This window comes from Cajanus cajan, chromosome 8 (assembly GCF_000230855.2).
Source record: "Cajanus cajan strain Asha chromosome 8, NIPB_CcT2T_4, whole genome shotgun sequence".
Lineage (NCBI taxonomy): Eukaryota > Viridiplantae > Streptophyta > Magnoliopsida > Fabales > Fabaceae > Cajanus > Cajanus cajan.
The window spans coordinates 48,997,266-49,015,833 of record NC_138524.1 but is presented as its reverse complement, the minus strand read 5'-3'; the positions used below and the strand labels follow the sequence as shown (position 1 = coordinate 49,015,833).

At 35.0% G+C, this 18,568-nt stretch overlaps 1 protein-coding gene across 2 annotated transcripts; it reads right to left on the bottom strand.

The window, feature by feature from the left end:
* Positions 1–877: 877 nt before the first annotated feature.
* LOC109791381 (cysteine-rich receptor-like protein kinase 10) lies at positions 878–4,960 on the bottom strand. Of its 2 annotated transcripts, XM_020350674.3 has the most exons (7): positions 3,984–4,960; positions 3,720–3,851; positions 3,458–3,627; positions 3,152–3,362; positions 2,333–2,570; positions 2,039–2,189; positions 878–1,413 (listed from the first exon to the last, which is right to left on the bottom strand). In XM_020350674.3, the coding sequence occupies exons 1-7, from the start codon at positions 4,783–4,785 to the stop codon at positions 1,105–1,107; spliced, it is 2,013 nt and encodes a 670-aa protein (XP_020206263.1). In that variant the 5' UTR covers positions 4,786–4,960; the 3' UTR covers positions 878–1,104. The 2 variants fall into 2 exon arrangements, with proteins under 2 accessions (XP_020206263.1, XP_020206264.1); XM_020350675.3 differs by lacking the exons at positions 3,152–3,362; positions 3,458–3,627; positions 3,720–3,851; positions 3,984–4,960 and having other exon boundaries at positions 2,340–2,480.
* Between the last annotated feature and the right edge of the window lie 13,608 nt (positions 4,961–18,568).

The window sequence follows — 18,568 nt, the reverse complement described above, 5'->3', positions numbered from 1 at the left end:
AACAAACATTATTCCTACGAATTTTTCTGTGAAATTTTATTTGCAGGTAATACCTTCATGGATAAATGTTTTTGCGAAAAAAATTTGCAGGAAACTTTCATGCAAAAAAAATTCGCAGGAAAGTTTCCTGCGAATTTTTTCGCTAGAAATTCTGCAGGAATATTTTCTACGAAAAAAAAATCAAAGAAATTACTACAAATTCTATCAATAATTCTTCAACTTTCAAATGCTCACAATGAATTCATCTGAAGCATTTGTTTCCACGTTTCCAACATGTGATACATAATCTTTTAAACTCTAAGATTGTAGATTATAAGTCTAACACTCAACCATACAAATCAACTTATAAGATAAGTGTTGCCCCAACTTATGTACTCTTCAATTGTTTTATTTTCAATTGATGTGAGACTTAAAGTTTTTCTAAAATATTAAACTTAAAAATTTAAATATTTTTTTGATTTTTCTTGCGGATTAAAATTAATTGAAAGGAAAATCCGTAGGAAAAGTTACCTGCGAAATTTTTCTACCATTTAGTAAACATTACTTGCGAATTTATTTTTGCAAGAAAATCTACAAGAAACAAAATAAAATTCTTACAATATTTTTTTGCAAATTTTTACCATGAAAAAAAATTACTATGATCATTAAAATTGTAGCAAAATTTGCAAAAATTTATTGTAGATTATTTTTCATAAAAAATTTTGTAAGAAATATATGTAAATTATTTTTCGCAAATAATTCGTAAAAGAAATTTGTGAAATTATTATTGCAAGAAAATTCGCAAAAAATTTCAGAGAATATTTTTTTGTAGAAAAATTTACAAGAAAATGATACTTTTACTAGTGAGATAATAATTACTCAGAATATACCAACAAAGTGTACAAATTTGCGAGAGGCTCTTCATTATGTTACTTGTTAGAAGACTTATTACAATGGCAAAGGTTTTGTCTTATTTCCAAAGCAGCATAGAGCTGTCAAGGAGTCAGCATATTGGTCTAATTCCAGAAAGCTGGGAAGTCTTCAATTTGTGGTCATTTGGTCTTCTAGTCTTATCGTACGTCATTCAAAGCAGCAAAGGAAAAGAGATTTGTATCCAAGTTTCCATCACCTTGGTAAAATGTTTGAGACAGTTACATCATTAATGGAAAGACTCTTGGAACTTTTCGATGTAGATGCATCCTCATAGGTCATTCTTCCAACCGAAAATGCTGGCTGGTTAGGTTTTGGAAGGGCCATTGTGTCACTTGCTAGCATTACAACAACAGTGGACATGGTTGGTCTATCTGCTGCATCTTCTTGAACACATAACAGACCAATGTGTATGCATTTCACAACTTCACTCTCTATGTAAGATTCCTCCAGCACTGGATCCATTAGTTCCAAACATTTTCCTGCACACCATATTTTCCAAGCCTGCAAGTAATTGTGATTTTTTGAATATTGATTAGCTTTAAATATCATGGTTTTAAATTACGGTCCGCAATCGCAATTACGGTCGTAGTATTGCTGTTGTGGTGTTCATTGCAATCAGAAAAACCCACAATTGCAATATAATTTTAAAACAGTGAAAATTTATCAATGCAACTGCATATAACTACAACACAATCACAATAGATCCATAACAATATTTTATTCCATTTTTGTGTCAAAACATATGCATAAATTCAAGTTTTAATCTTTTAATCTTATTGCTTCAAAAAAAAAATCTTTTAATCTTATAAATTTGGTCACATGGGATGTTAAGAGAAAGAGAAAGACAATAAATAATAATTGGTTGGAGTGTTGGGAGGTGCATCATACATTTTATAAAAGGGAGAAAGGGATTTGAAAAAAAAATAAAGAAAAAGAGATTTTATTAATTTTTTTTTTATAGAATTATTTATTTATATTTGATACAAATATCTAATAATTTCACACTGCAACAACCACAATCTACATCACAACAGCCACAATTGAATTGGTTACAATTGCAATTTAGAACCATGACTCTAATTAACATTGTTGAATAATGTCTTGCTAGGTAGGAGTGAAAACTCACATATAATGTAAGACTTTGACCACATTCTGATAGATAGAATCCACTATTCTTTTTCCCACAAATGATTTCTAGAACAAGAACTCCAAAGCTGAAAGTATCGGATTTCACTGAAAACAACCCTTCCATAGCATACTCTGGAGCCATGTATCCACTGATAGAAATCATTAAGACTTTGTTAATTTTATTTCATTAGAGAATATATAACAAAGAATTTCATTTTTCAAATAAGTGCTTAAAATTGCATTTATATAAATCCTATTGCTTAAAGAAATGTCTGGTATAAGTAGAACTCACTAAGTACCCATTACTCGATTTGTATTTGCCTGATTCTGGCCTTTTTCAAATGACCTTGCTAATCCAAAATCTGATATTTTTGGATTCATTTCATCGTCTAATAGAACATTACTAGCTTTAAGATCTCTATGAATAACTTTGAGTCGAGAGTCCTCATGAAGGTATAAAAGACCTTTTGCAATGCCATTGATAATGCTTAATCTGATATTCCAATCCAGTTGCCTTTTCTTTCTATCATCTGATGAGAAGACAAACACGGAAGAAATCTCAACCAAAAGGCAAAAACAATATATGAAGGATATAAACTCAATGAAGCTGGAAAATTACAAATTGTAACGAGTGTTGACTTCATATGGAAAAAAAAATGCACCAGAATTATTTATTCGCTAACTTTTCTAGATATAGCCTCTTTTTCCCTTGAATTTATCTTCAATATATCTTATAACACGATTATAGATTACATCATAATTAACTTCAATTTAGTTTCACATAATGTACTAGTTAAGGAGGTTTTCATAATTTTTTGTTTTTTGGAATTAATCAAAGATATATTTATATAATCATGACCTGCTGTTCTTACAGGATTTGTAAACAAGAGATATAAATATCGTACGTACGACACTATTGTAGTTAGCTGCTAACTGTATGCAATAAATTTCCGCCTTACTCCCAACTACTTTAAAGCTCATAGCAGCACTATTTGACTTTCCTCCATAGACGTACAACACTAATTTATAACTCATAAAATATTAGAGAAAAAATTGCAGGAAAAGCTAAAACAGCTACCATGATATTCAATGATGCTAACTAAGAACATACCAAACAGGTGAAAGTCGAGACTTGCATTCGACAAATACTCATATACAAGTATCTTTTCATTGTTCTCCAAGCAGCATGCCAAAAGTCTTACAAGGTTGCGATGTTGCAGTTTAGCTATAAACATTACTTCATTTTTGAACTCTTCGGAGCCTTGACCAGAAGTTTGTGAGAGCCTTTTGACCGCAATTTGTCTTCCATCTGGTAGAGTTCCCTGATAAAAAAAAAATAGAAATAAATATCAAACATATAGAATGATTATAAAATTAGAATCAATTTATATCCAAATGTCCAAATCAGTACTAAAACCTTGTAAACGGGGCCAAATCCACCTTCTCCTAACTTAGATTCGTCTGAAAAGTGATCAGTACTCTTAAGAATTGTGATTAATGGAATAGTAGGTAGGTCTGGATTCAGTGTTTCCTCCGTTTGAACATTGTGATATGATGATGGACGAATAGTATCAGGTATTCGACCACCTACAGAGAAGACAGTTTCCAAGTTCATATTTGAGTATGTGAATTAAGCTAATATCAAACAAATTCTAGCATATATTATTTCAGGAAATTACCTCTTCCTCTTTGTCTTCTATTTCTATTCCTGAACCATAAACAATAGACACTGAAGCATAGTAAAGCTACTGCCCCCAGCACACTTAAGCCAATGATTAATATTCTTGTTTTACCAGCACCCCTTTTTTTAGCTGCAAACAGTATAAAAGAAGCATATTATCTTCTAAACATTGTTTCTAAAGATTTAACCGGATTCAATTTTTTTAGATTAAGTGATCAAACAAAGTAAAAAAAATCAGAAGAAAAAGCAATTCAAGTGTCACCTATTTGGGTATCAGGCACAGAAACTGAAGATGGTTGAGTGTGAAAAAGGTAGAAAATATAATCATCATACTTTATGAGACAACTTGCGGCCAAAACTTGCCATCCCAAATTATGTTCACAGCATTTGGGAACTTGCGCTAACATGGTCTCCAAACACTGTCTGCACCCATCATTTGTGAGATCTCTACTGCACTGAACCAAGCCATACCTTCTCTGAGTGGAACTCAAGTTGAAACCATCCATATAGTACAACTGGTTGGTCTCCACAGTTGCTTTTCTGATCAAACTTCTCATAAAATCCTCACCTTTCTGAATCTCTTGTGCACTAGAGACATTTTTGGTCCCAACAGCATGCCATGATGGGTCTACTGTGACATTCCCAAAGAAGTTCTCATTAGAGTACCTTAGGATGCAGAAATCATACCATATAATAGCAGATACTCTATTGGGGCAGCGCTGAAGAACTTCTCTAGAAGCAGTAGAGACACAGAATTGACAAAAGTATCCAGCAACATCACCACGGCAATCATAGAGGCCATACACAGCAGCATCTCCAGGGGTGTTGTTGCCAAAGCTGTTGTGGTTATAACCTTTGCTTGTGGCTGCATCTGTTGATAGCCATGAGAGGACGCTTTTAAGGTTGGTTTGGTATGCGGTGCTGAGAGGTTTTGAGGTGCTGTATTCGCAATCGTCTCCCACATAGTTTGGCGATTGTGCCTTTGTATTAAGTGACTTGAAGCTTAGAAATAGCAGAAAAATAAAGGAATATGATGATCTCAGATTTAGAAGTTTTCCCTCCATGGTGAACTCCACTATATGGATTTGCTTTAGTGCATAGACAATATTTAAAAGATATATGTCAAGTATTTGGCTGTGCAAGTTGATAATCTTGTGCTGATGATTTAGCAATCAACAGAATTATATTTACATGTCCACAATTCTCGTGGTTATAGGAAAATTAAAGAGAAATTATTCATAGAGGGGGCTGGTGGTAACGCACTATTTAAGAACATCCAATTAGAATAATAATGGAGTTGTTTAATTCAGTTTAGTGGACCCTATAATCTTAACTGGGATCAAATAACTTGAACAAGTTTTTATGATACAATCGTTAGGAATTTGTCTCCACTGTTATACTTTTTGAGAAACTTTCTAAAAATTATTTGTCCTTAAATCACTCTAAGTTAAACAAATTTAACTGCGGAGTTCTTATGTAATGAGTTACCCAAAAATAGATGAATCTTATTGGTATAAGTTGTCCAAATTAGATCTTTTAAGTCATTTTCAACCGTATAATCCCACACTCGCACAAATCTCTAGATCTCTCTCATTCTTGTGTGTCTAGGTTGCTACAAATCCACCAATTTCCACTTTGTTCATCCCCAAAACACACCATACTAGGAAAGAAGACTTGCTCTAATACCATTTGAAACCCTTTACCTAGCATATCATAACATATAAATATAATAGAAACTGAATAACATAATTCTTTATAAATAAAACCAAACGTGTTCAGGTAGAAAGTATTATATTTTTAACTTGACAAAATAACATAACCAAAGAAACTGCAAGGACATAAAACTAATGTTTTCTAAAGTAAATCAACATATGCCACTACAAGAAAATTGTAAAATAACGACTGAAATTAGCGACCGAAATTTATCAGTCGCTATTTAGCGACTGATTTAGCGATCAATTCTGAATAATCAAATAGCGACTGATTTAGCGATCAACATAAGTCGTCTCTAGAAAATCCATTGCTATTTCGATCGCTTTTTGATTGTGTTTCATGAACACAAAGGTTGCGATGGAACTAGCGACCAACTAGCTACTAAATTGTAAAAAACGTTGCGATCGAATTAAATTCGGTCATTAAATAAGAAATTTTGATTTTTTAGCGACAAAATTGAATTCAGTTGCTAAATATTAGTTAAAATTAGCGACGAAATTAAATTCGATCGCTAAATATTAGTTAAAATTACGACGGAATTGAATTCGGTCGCTAAATATTAGTTAAAATTAGCAAAAGAATTGAATTCGGTTACTAAATATTAGTTAAAATTAGCGACGAAATTCTATTCGGTAGCTAAATAAAACAAAAAAAAATATTTAAATTGCTTAAAAATGATGATAATATTTGTTGAGTATCAATCCCATTTTCTTTTTTTGTAAGAGGAAGACATTAATTTATAATAAAAAGGTATTTATATGCACTCCTACATAATTAATACCAATATTTATTTATGTGAAAAAATATTGAGGTTTTTTTTATGATTGGATTTTTAGACATTTTTTTAATTAGAGTATATGAATTTTTTAAAATTTCTTATTTATTTTGATCCATATTTATGTGGTAGAGATAGGATGAGGTGGTCTGTGATTTGGTTAGCCACAATTTGGTCTCTGTGGCTTGCTAGAAATGATGTCATTTTTAAAGACAAGGTGGTGACAATTACGAATTTAGTGGAATTAATCAAATTACGTAGCTGGAACTGGATTAAAACCAAAGATAAGTAAATTTTTTACCCATTCTCAGCGTGATTTTCTTCCCCTGGTGTTTGCCTTAACTTCTGGAATAATGATTCTTTTTTATTCTGTACACACAATGGTGATAGTTTTGTATCTAGTTTTCTAATTACTGAACTTGTTTGATTATTAGATGACATTTTATGGTCCTAGTTTTGTAATGGTGGTAGACATTACAATCTGGTGATTACCTTTTGTATGGACTATAAGTTGGATTTTGTTTAGGTGACTTTGTATTTTGTAATGGGTTGGGGTACCCCTTGTACTCCCCTTAATTTATTTTGCTTATAAAAAAACTATTTTTAAATAAATTTTTATATTTAAATTTTATTGATAGAAGAGATGTGATATCTTAAGGAAGAAAAGAATTATAACATCCCCTCTCTTTCTAATAGGAAGAGTATAAATGTATTTTCTTAACTATTATTATTTCTTTATTATTATGTGATAAAATTAATTATTTTAAATTATTTAACTAGAATCTTATTAATAATTTACTATATGATTTTGATATTTTTGTATAACTAATATCTCGTTTAAATTAAACTTGATATGAAAATATTATGATATAACTAGATAAGATTTGATGGAGGACCATCCTTGGAATTTCATGTGGGACCCATCAATAGGTCCATGGCTAGGAGATTGGAAGAGGATAGGGGAGCTAACACCCCTAGAGACATGCTTCTCATGGCTAAAGAATATTAATCATTCTCCTAAACCTTGTTAGCATAGAATTTATTTTTATGCCTATTTTGCCCTTTTCTTTAATTTCCCGTTTTTAGCCTTGTATTTTGGGTAACTTAGACATACAATTTATTTTACTTGTATTTCCCATTTATCCTTGTATTTTGGGGTACCTTAGTCATAGGATTTATTTTTACTTGTATTTCCTATTTTACCCTTGTATTATGGGGTGCCTTAGATTATAGGATTTTATTTTATAAGCTAGGGTATTTTATTAGGGTTAGAAAAAGGTCTAGACGTATTTTTTTGTGACATTGGATTTGTTTTTGGACTTGGCAAAGCTTAGGCCCAAGTGGAGGGCACCTAGGATGCATGGTCTTATCATGCACCTAGATGTAGCTTAACCAAACCCAAAGATTCCATCCTTGGCCACCAAGTAGCATCTAGGGTTAATTTAGGTTTCATTTGAAGTGCATTTAGCTTGCAATTTTTTGTCAAGCACTCTCAAATGCAACCCTAAATGCTTCCTTCCCCTATAAATACCCTAGGCTATGTAACTTGTAATCACTTTGGATGTTGAATATAGAGAGAGCCTTTGAGCCTTTATATCATCCTTAGTCACGCTTGGCTATTTTCGGCCACCACCATACCTATCTCCACCTTAAGAGAAAAACCCTAGAAGTGGCCTTCAACTACCTTGGAGTGAGCCAAACCTAGATTACTCCTCTCAAACCTTTCATCAAACACCTTCACTCCACTCTCCATTTCCTCCCAATCCTCCATTAAAGATGCCCTTGAAGAGCTTGTTCCAAGGAGTCAAAGGTGTTCTTGGCCATTGATCCTCATCTCTTCAATCAATGCAAGCAAGGATGCCATCATGTGGTATCTAGAGCCTAGGTTCTTCAAAGGTAACTTTTCCATCTTTGGTATTTTCAGTCATATCATTTGTGTCTTCTTTAATGTCTAAATTGTTGTGCTTAAATGTGTCATCATCTTGCCATTTTTGATGATCCATCATCCTCCTTTCATGTGTTGATTCATACCATATCTTCCTTGAAAATCATCTTGGCATTTTTAGGCTTTCTTATTTAGGTTCTTACCATTTTCTTTTAAATTTGAGTTGCTGGAAAATTTTGGGCTGCATGGTATGTTGATGATTTTTATTTTATAATCCATCCGGTTTAGTCATAAACTTGTTTCTTTTTGAACTACCTTTAAAAGCATTCCAAACATTCATGCTTCATCCTTGAAATGAACAAAATGACATGCATGCCACTTGTTTGATGAAATGGCCGTGAGTCCTTGATGTACTCTAGAGAGTCATTCATGCATGCTAAGTAGTTCTAGCATGTTCTACATCCCTAAAATATCATGTGCGATTAAATTCTTTGAACATTCTTACTTGAAAAATTTTCGGGCATACCAATAATATTGAATATTTCTTGTGCACTTGACATGCCTACATGGTGTTTGATGATTTGAGTATGAAAGTAACTTTTATGTGCATATTTTTGCTGCTGGATATTGCACATTAAAACCTTAAGAAAGAGACTCAAATCTTGTCTCATTGAGCTATTGAAAGTTATTAAGAGGATAATCGAAGAACTTGCTAATCAAACCAACAAACACAAGTGTAAAACCCAAGCAAAGGATAAATATAAATTCAAAAAAAAAAGGAGTGGCTGGACTTTTGGGACATCAAAACCGCACCCTAGCCAAGTACAAAAAGGAACAAAATCAAAAGAATCAAAAACAAAAGAAAAAGGGGACCTTTGCTAGACTTGTGGAGTTTTGGACCAATTTTCATACCTTGGCACTTGGAGTTATTCTTGGACTATTGGACAAGCTTAATGGCCAAATGAGACATTTAATCAAACATGTTAAGTGCATTACTTTATTTTAAGCCTACTTGATAAATTCTATTCTAGTGCCATTCTAGGACTTATTCTTTTGTGTTCTTGCCTTTCTTAATGTGCCTTGATTTTAGTTTTGTGTCTTCTTTCTACTCTTAAGTTTGTCTCATCAATTCCACTTGAGTTTAGCCTTGTTGATTATGCCTTTTTAGTTTATCTTGCTTGGCCTCTTGTACTCTTGGGTTTTGGTTTCTTCTTGACCTAGGTGAGGAAAGCTTCTAAACACCACACACTCTCTTGGTGGATTGAGTGGAAGGGCTGTCCGAATTGTGTTCAAGGTGCTTTGGAGGATTACACCAAATAAAAGAGTGCATACACCATTGAAAGGATAACCTTGGATGTTCATTGTGAAGGGGTGGAGAATTGAAGACTTGAAGACTTGAAAACTTGAAAATTTTCCTTTTCCAATTGTTTCTTCTTAGTCAATTTTCGGCCTCTTGTATTTTGGCCTTTGTTTTCATTCATTTTGGTTTGTAATTGACCATTTTTAAACCTCTTAGTTCTAGGATAACTCGAAGTAGCGCTTGTGGGAGTGGCTTGAATAGCACCAAGGTCACTTCAAGCTCCCACCCTAGGGAAGTCGACTAGTATATGCTTTAAGTTTCCTTTCTTTGCATGTTTTATAGCTTTAGTAGTATATTTGCTTATGCACCTAGATATAGCTTAACCAAACCCAAAGATTTCATCCTTGGCCACTAAGTAGCATCTAGGGTTAATTTAGGTTTCATTTGAAGTGCATTTGGCTTGCCATTTTCGGTCAAGCACTCTCAAATGCAACCCTAAATGCTTCCTTCCCCTATAAATACCCTAGGTTATGCAACTTGTAATCACTTTGGATATTGAATATAGAGAGAGCCTTTGAGCCTTTATATGATCCTTAGTCACCCTTGGCTATTTTCGGCTACCACCATACCTATCTCCACCATGAGAGAAAAACCCTAGAAGTGGCCTTCAACTACCTTGGAGTGAGCCAAACCTAGAGTACTCCTCTCAAACCTTTCATCCACCTTCACTCCACTCTCCATTTCCGCCCAATCCTCCATTAAAGACGCCCTTGAAGAGCTTGTTCCAAGGAGTCAAAGGTGTCTGATAGAATAACACTAAGGTCAAGAAGACCAAGAGGTGATATATTGAAGGAGGCAAGAAGAATGGGTTAATGTTGAAAAACCATAGGAGGAGTGAGCCTACTTTTGGGTCGTAGCTCGTAAGTTTTTATTAGCATAGCATTTTTGCCTATTTTTCCATTGTCTTTAATTTTCCCATTTTTTCCCCTTGTATTTTGGGTATCTTAGACATAGGATTTATTTTACTTGTATTTCCCATTTTACCCTTGTATTTTGGGGTGTTTTAGTCATAGGATTTATTTTTACTTGTATTTCCCATTTTACCCTTGTATTATGGGGTGCCTTAGATTATGGGATTTTATTTTATAGCTAGGGTATTTTATTAGGGTTAGGAAAAAGCCCTAGACGTATTTTTGGTAGTCTTGGAATTATTTTTGGACTTGGTAAGGCTTAGGCCCAAGTGGAGGGCACCTAGGTTGCATGGTCTTATCATGCACCTAGTTGTAGCTTAGTCAAACCCAAAGATTTCATCCTTGGCCACTAAGTAGCATCTAGGGTTAATTTAGGCTTCATTTGAAGTGCATTTGGCATTGCATTTTGAGCCAATACACTCTCAAATGCAACCCTAAATGCTCCCTCCCTTCTATAAGTACCCTAGGCTATGCATCATGTAAATACTTTGGATATTGAATATAGAGAGAGCCTTTGTGCCTTTATATCATCCTTAGTCACTCTTGGCTAATTTCGGCCACCACCATTCCTATCTCCACCTTGAGAGAAAAATCCTAGAAGTGGCCTTCAACTACCTTGGAGTGAGCCAAACCCTAGAGTCCCTCTCAAACCTTTCATCAAACACATTCACCCCACTCTCCATTTCCGCCCAATCCTCCCTTAAAGACGCCCTTGAAGAGCTTGTTCCAAGGAGTCAAAGGTGTCCTTGGCCATTGATCCTCATCTCTTCCATCAATGCAAGTAAGGATATCATCAGTGCCCTTGGCCATTGATCCTCATCTCTTCCATCAATGCAAGCAAGGATGCCATCAAGATTTTAAATTAGTATTTTATTAATGGTTGATAATTAGAAAATAAAACAAGGATAAATACATTTTTTGAATTTTATATCTTAGATTTAAGATGAATAAATATATTAAGTTAATTAATAATTTATTTAAATTGTTAAAATTTAATTTATAAAAATAATATTTTAAAAGAGAAGGGTTATAATAACATTAGTGTAACTTTTACTAAGTATTACTCGCTCAATAACTTTATATTAAATGTGAATTTTATAAATTCAACCGGTAGATTGAAAGTTTTTTACTCTTAGATCATATATACAAAATTTTATATGAATTTAAGATGATTTGATACTTCATTCTTGTAAAACAAAATTGACGTAATATATTTGATTACTTTCAAGTTGTTGTTCAATTTTAACAAAACTTGATATAAACATATAAAGTGGTATGAACATTCAATCTAACGGTTAGATTTACAAAATTTACATTTAATATAAAGTTATTGAGCGGTGTAATACTTAGTAAAAGTTATACCAGTGTTGTTATAACCCTTTTCATTTTAAAATATATAAATTATTACTTAAACTTTTAAATTTATAATAAATAATTTAAATTGTATCATTTTAAAATATATTTATAACGGTGCGGATACACAACAATGAGAAGGATCCAAAGATAGTATAAGTATGAGATTGGATAGTTGAGGATGATTTAAATGAATTAATTTGTACTACTTATACTAACAACATGCATCTGCTTTTTCGGTAGCTTATCTCATCAGAACTTCATAGTTAAACGTGCTTGACTTGGAGTAATATAGGAATGGGTGACCTTCTGGGAAGTTTCTAGAAATTGTGTAATTAAGGAGAAAACATGCTAAAAAGTTAAGTATTGTGAAATAGAATTCTTTATGTGACAACCTTACTACCCCAACACATATATTGTAATAATAAAAACTTACACATAAATTTTATAATTTTGGTAAAAAGGGTTCACATGAGAATCTTCAAAATTATTCTTCAATAACCACAATAATAAAAATGAAATGCAGGAGTTTACAAATTGTTTTCAAAAATAATAATTACAATTCCAAATCCATATAAAAATCTATGTCCTAAAAATCCTCTGCCCCGATGTCACAATATCATAGCATACCCACAATTCAACTGTTGGCATTCTAGATGCCACTCGAAGCCGGATCTTCCTCACCTAAAACATCCACAATTTATACGGTGAAAAAAGAAAATACCTATATGCAAAGCACATACAAACACACCACAAATGTAATCTCATCATAACTCGTTGCTTAATAAAATATTTACAAGCATTCATATATATATATATATATATATATATCATAATTTATCAATCATTCATCATTTTCACATCTCAATTCACAATTACATCAATCCATCACAATCCACATAAATCTTACAATTAACACTATGTCAAAACCACGCCACAACAAGTAATATGGGTTAATTGCCTCACTCATCCCACACCATGCCAGGGGCACGCTCGTCCTTGTAGCATCACTTACCCAAGGTTCGTCTCATCCCTGGTCATTAGTGTGAGGAACCACAATCACATCACAATCCACACAATCTCTTGCAATTAACCCTATGCCAGGGCTACCATATTTAACAAAATTGATGCGTGTTAATTGTCTTACTCATCCCACACCATGCCAGGGGCACGCTCGTCCTTGAAGCATATCACTACTCAAGGTTCGTCTCATTCCTGGTCATTAGTGTGGGGAACCACAATCACAATCATATTTACATCCATACAACATCTCATCTCATATCTCAATTCTATATTACATACACAACAAATAAGTCTAACAAAATAAAGGTTACACACCCTTCGAGCAATTCACATCTAGATCATAAATTCTTATCAAATAATATAACAATAACATTCATAAATTAATATAATAATCAATGGAATTATCAATTTAATATAATTTTAACATAAACAGTAAAACCCCCAATTATTCCAAAACCTAACTCACAGGCACTTTTCTACAGTTTCGTTCTCCCTCTCAGATCATCATTCTTACAAATTAAATATATATTTCTAATCCTCAACACATACATAATCTAATGGTATCATTAATTCCTCAAACATAAATAATCCAATTTTTCCAAAACCTAACTTACAGGCACTTTTCTATAATTTCGTTCTCTCTTCCAGAACATCATTTTTACAAATTAATCATATATTCATAATCCTAAATATGTACAGAATCAAATAAGACCAATAATTCTCCAAATAGAAATAATTATAAAATTTCTCATAATCCTAAGGGACTCTTCCTCTACCCAATTCCCTCATATAACTCTACATATAAATAATTCCCTTTTTCCCGTACCTGGATATGTAGAAGCTGAACCTACACAAGATCTGGTTGGTCTCCCTCGCTGGGTTCCCCTCGGTCTAAAGCAGAAAGTAGAGAGAAAAGAAGAGAGAGCAGAAGAAAAGAAATCAGAAAATGAGAGGTGTTCTTTTTGGGAGTGGCAGAGAGCTCAATTTATAGGCCTCAGGCTTTGCTGGAACGGCCCGTTCCAAATTCGAAACGGCCCGTTCTGGACCCTAAAATCATGGATAAAAATCACACCCAGAACGACCTGTTCTCAAATCAGAATGGCCCGTTTTGGTGTGCATTTGTTACTCACAACTGCCATAGCCTGTTCCAAGCTCGTTCCCACTTAGAGTTAAAGGTAGTTTTTAATAGTCTAGAACGGCCCGTTCCAACTTGAGAACGGCCCGTTCTGGGCTACGAACTAACATACATTTTGGTAGTTTGGAACGGCCCATTCCAATTCCGGAATAGCCAGTTCCAAACTACTAAATCACCCCTATACTTTTATGAAATTACCAAAATACACTCAATTAAAAATAAAATTAAAAAAATGAAATAAAAACTGGGGTGTTACAATTCTCCCCTCCTTTTAGAAATTTCGTCCTCGAAATTACCTGAAACAAATAAAAATGGATATGACGCTTTCATCTTCTCCTCTAGCTCCCAAGTAGCACTTTCAGGTGTAGCTCCTCCCCAAATAACTTTCACCAAAGGAATTTCCTTTCCCCTAAGTTGCTTCACCATTCGATCCTCGACTCTCACCGGGATAGCTTCCATAGTTAGGTTCTCCTTAACCTCAAGATGATCCGACTCAATCATATGCGATGGATCATGAATGTATTTCCGAAGTTGGTAAATGTGGAAAACATCATGGAGATTTGACAGATTAGGAGGCAAAGCAATTTGGTAGGCAACACTACCGACTCTTTTTAGAATTTGGAAAGGACCAATAAATCGAGGAGTAAGTTTTCTGGATTTCAATGCCCTGCCAACCCCAGTCCACAGAGTGACTTTCAAGGACACATGGTCACCTTCTTGAAATTCCAAGTCCTTCCTTCTCCTGTCAGCATAACTTTTCTGTCTACTCTGAGCTGTCCTCATCCTCTCTTGTATCAATCTAACCTTATCAGTGGTTTGTTGCACAATCTCAGGTCCTAAGATAACATTATCACCAGGCTCGCACCAACACAAAGGGGTCCTACATCTCCTACCATATAAGGCTTCATAAGGTGCCATACCTATACTAGAGTGGTAACTATTATTATAGGTAAACTCTATCAAAGGTAAAAGACTATCCCAACTACCCCCTTGGTCCAACATACAGTCTCTAAGCAAATCCTCTAAAGATTGAATAGTCCTCTCAGTCTGACCATCAGTTTGAGGGTGGTAAGCTGAACTAAGTCTAAGTTGGGTCCCCAAAGCTTGTTGTAGGCTCTCCCAAAACCTAGAGGTGAATCTAGGGTCTCTGTCTGAAACTATGCTAGATGGTATCCCATGCAATCTCACAATCTCATCAATATACAGTCCAGCCAATCTCTCAAGAGAATACCTAATGTTAATAGGTAAGAAATGTGCACTCTTAGTCAACCTATCAACTATAACCCAAATGGAATCATGCCCTCTCCTAGTCCTAGGCAAAGCAACTACAAAATCCATAGAAATGTTATCCCACTTCCACTCGGGTATACTCAAAGGCTAAAGTAGTCCTAAAGGTTTCTGATGTTCTATCTTAGCCTTCTGACACACTAAATAGGCACTCACAAATTCAGCTATATCTTTCTTCATCCTAGGCCACCAAAATATCTTCCTAAGGTCTTGATACATCTTAGTTGCTCCTGGGTGAAAACTAAGTTTGCTCCTATGACCTTCCTCTAGGATCAAACGTCTAAGTGTAGGGTCACTAGGCACAGACACTCGATCTTTAAATCTTAACACTTCATCTACACCCAAGGTAAATTCTCCTCCAATACCTTGTCCTATAGCCTCACGTCTAGCCTCTAGAAATGAATTCACTAACTGTGCTTCTCCAATTTCCCTCAACAACTCACTAGTCACCCGAGTCATACCTAGTCTCACACTACTAGGGGTCACCTCACAAGTCAAACTCAAGTCTCTAAATTGAGCCAAAAGGTCCATCTCCCTAATCATAAGAGAAGACAAATGCAAAGATTTCCTACTTAAAGCATCAGCCACCACATTGGCTTTGCCCGGATGATAACTAAGATCAAAATCATAGTCCTTAAGGAACTCTAACCATCTCCTTTGCCTTATATTTAATTCCTTTTGGTCAAACAAATACCTAAGACTCTTATGATCACTAAACACCTCAAATTTTGAACCATACAAATAATGTCTCCAAATCTTAAGTGTGAATACCACAGCTCCTAATTCAAGATCATGGGTGGAGTAATTCTTCTCATGTATTTTTAATTGTCTAGAAGCATAAGATACGACCTTTCCCTCTTGCATTAACACTCCATCCAAACCCATCTTAGAAGCATCACAATAAACCACAAAAGTCTTACTAAGGTCAGGCAACACTAAAATAGGTGCACTAGTCAAATTCTCCTTAAGGGTTCGGAAACTATTCTCACATTTACTATCCCATACAAACACAACTCCTTTCCTAGTTAAACTTGTCAAGGGTAATGCTAACTTAGAGAATCCCTCTATGAATCTTCTATAATATCCAGCCAATCCAAGGAAACTCCTAATCTCACTAACTGACTTAGGTGTCTCCCACTTAAGCACCGCCTCAACTTTAGATGGATCTACTGCTATACCCCCACTTGAAATCACATGTCCTAAGAAACTCACCTCCTCTAGCCAAAAGTCACACTTAGACAACTTGGCATAAAGTTGTCTCTCCTTAAGGGTTTGAAGTACTACCTTTAATTGTTCCTCATGTTCCTCTTTAGTCTTGGAATAAACTAGTATGTCATCTATGAAGACAACTACAAATTTATCCAAGTACGGATGAAAAATTTGGTTCATGTAATCCATAAAAATTGCAGGAGCATTCGTCACACCAAAAGGCATTACTAGATACTCATAGTGTCCATAACGAGTCCTAAATGCTGTCTTAGGTACATCCTCACCCTTAACTCTAATCTGATGGTACCTCGATCTAAGATCAATTTTACTAAATACACAAGCACCCACCAACTGGTCCATAAGATCATGTATCCTAGGCAATGGATATTTATTCTTAATGGTCACCTTGTTCAACTGGCGATAATCTACACACAATCTCATGCTACCATCCTTCTTCTTGACTAAGAGTACGGGTGCTCCCCAAGGTGATACACTAGGCCTCACAAACCCCTTCTCCAATAAGTCTTCTATTTGTTTCTTAAGTGTCACTAACTCTACGGGTGACATCTTGTAAGGTGCAATAGAAATAGGTCCTGCTCCTAGTACTAAGTCTATGGAAAATTCTACTTCTCTTCTAGGCGGTAAGCTAGACATATCATCAGAGAAGACATCCAAAAATTCACACACAACAGGCAGTTCATTCACCAAAATATTACTCTCAAAATTCAAAGAAGCTAACAACATGTACACTTGGGCACTCTCTTGCAAAGATACCTTAACTTGGTTGGCAGTCAAATAGTCCTTACTCACTTTTTCAACAGGCTCACCAAAAACAATAGATTTATCAGCACAATTCAAAAGAACATGATTGGAAGATAACTAGTCCATACCCAGAATAACATCTAGCTGACTTAGAGGCAAACAAATTAAGTCAACCATGAAATCTCTACCATCAATAATCAAAGGACACTTTAAACAGACATCAGAAGTAGACACTGAACCACTAGTTGGTGTCTCTACTATTAATTCAAAAGACAAGGAAGAAATAGGTAATTTTAATTTGGACACACACGCATGTGATATAAAAGAGTGAGTCGCAACAAAGTCATACAAAACAATTAGAGGAGTTCCATTGATGAAACACATACCCTAGATTAAGTCTTTGGATTGAGTAGCTTCAGCACCACTAAAGGAAAACACCCTTCCTGTCGCTCTAGGTTTACTAGTGCTCCCTCCAACCTCTGTTGTTCCTTTCTTGTTATTGGGGCATTCATTAGCTTTGTGTCCCTTCTGTTGACAGTTGTAACATGTTATTGCTCTTGGTATCCGAGACTCAATTGCCCTATGCCCTGGCTTCCCGCAGTTGAAGCAGTTGTTGTGTGGAATAGAACTCACACTCCCTCCTCTAGAAACTTGGCTAGCTTGGCTCCTTTGTTGCACAGAATCTTGATTATTAGCTTTAGAACTCGAATTCCCGGCAGACTTGGTGTAAGGTTTACCCTTACTAGATGACCCAAACTTATTATTCCTCATGGGTCCTCCACTCTTATAATGAGTTACCCTAGCACGGTTGTCCTCATCATATACTCAGCACTTGTTTACCAATTCATGATAGTGAGTGATCCCTTGATAATTGAAAACTTGTTTAATCTCAGGTCGAAGACCACTCACAAACTTTACACATTTTTCCTCCTCATTGCCCACACCTTTATACATAGGACAAAATCTGACCAAATCTTCAAACTTAGTCACATACTCAGCCACAAAATTTTCTCCTTGCTTCAACTCAAGGAATTCTACCTGTTTCTTATGTCTCACATCTCGGGGAAAGTATTTTTCCAAGAATAGCTGCTTGAAATTCTCCCACCTGCAACTATCATTCTTTGCAAAGCACCTTGCCACCAGATGCTAGCCTCTCCAGAAAGCATGAAGGCAGCCAAAGTCACCTTCTGTATCAAAGGACATCCCATAGCTTGGAATATCTTTTCAACTTCAAAAATCCAGTCAGCAGCTCCATCAGGATTATAACCCCCACAGAAGCTTGGCGGATTATTTCGCTGGAATCTCTCCAACCAATCTATCTCTGGTCGTTGGTTCAAATTACCAAGAGCCTGAGCCATCGCTTGTAGAGCATCAGCGATTGCACGATCGTTCCTACCTCCTGCCATTACTTTTCTGATCACCAGAAAAGCTAAC

Bases quoted from the DNA above. Each gene is read 5' to 3' on its own strand.
- LOC109791381 (XM_020350674.3), bottom strand. From the start codon at position 4,785: ATGGAGGGAAAACTTCTAAATCTGAGATCATCATATTCCTTTATTTTT. The intron at 3,363-3,457 runs GTTTTAGTACTG...TTTTTTTATCAG, and splicing joins GATTTGGCCCCGTTTACAAG to GGAACTCTACCAGATGGAAG. The intron at 1,414-2,038 runs GTGAGTTTTCAC...AATTACTTGCAG, and splicing joins GTCAAAGTCTTACATTATAT to GCTTGGAAAATATGGTGTGC.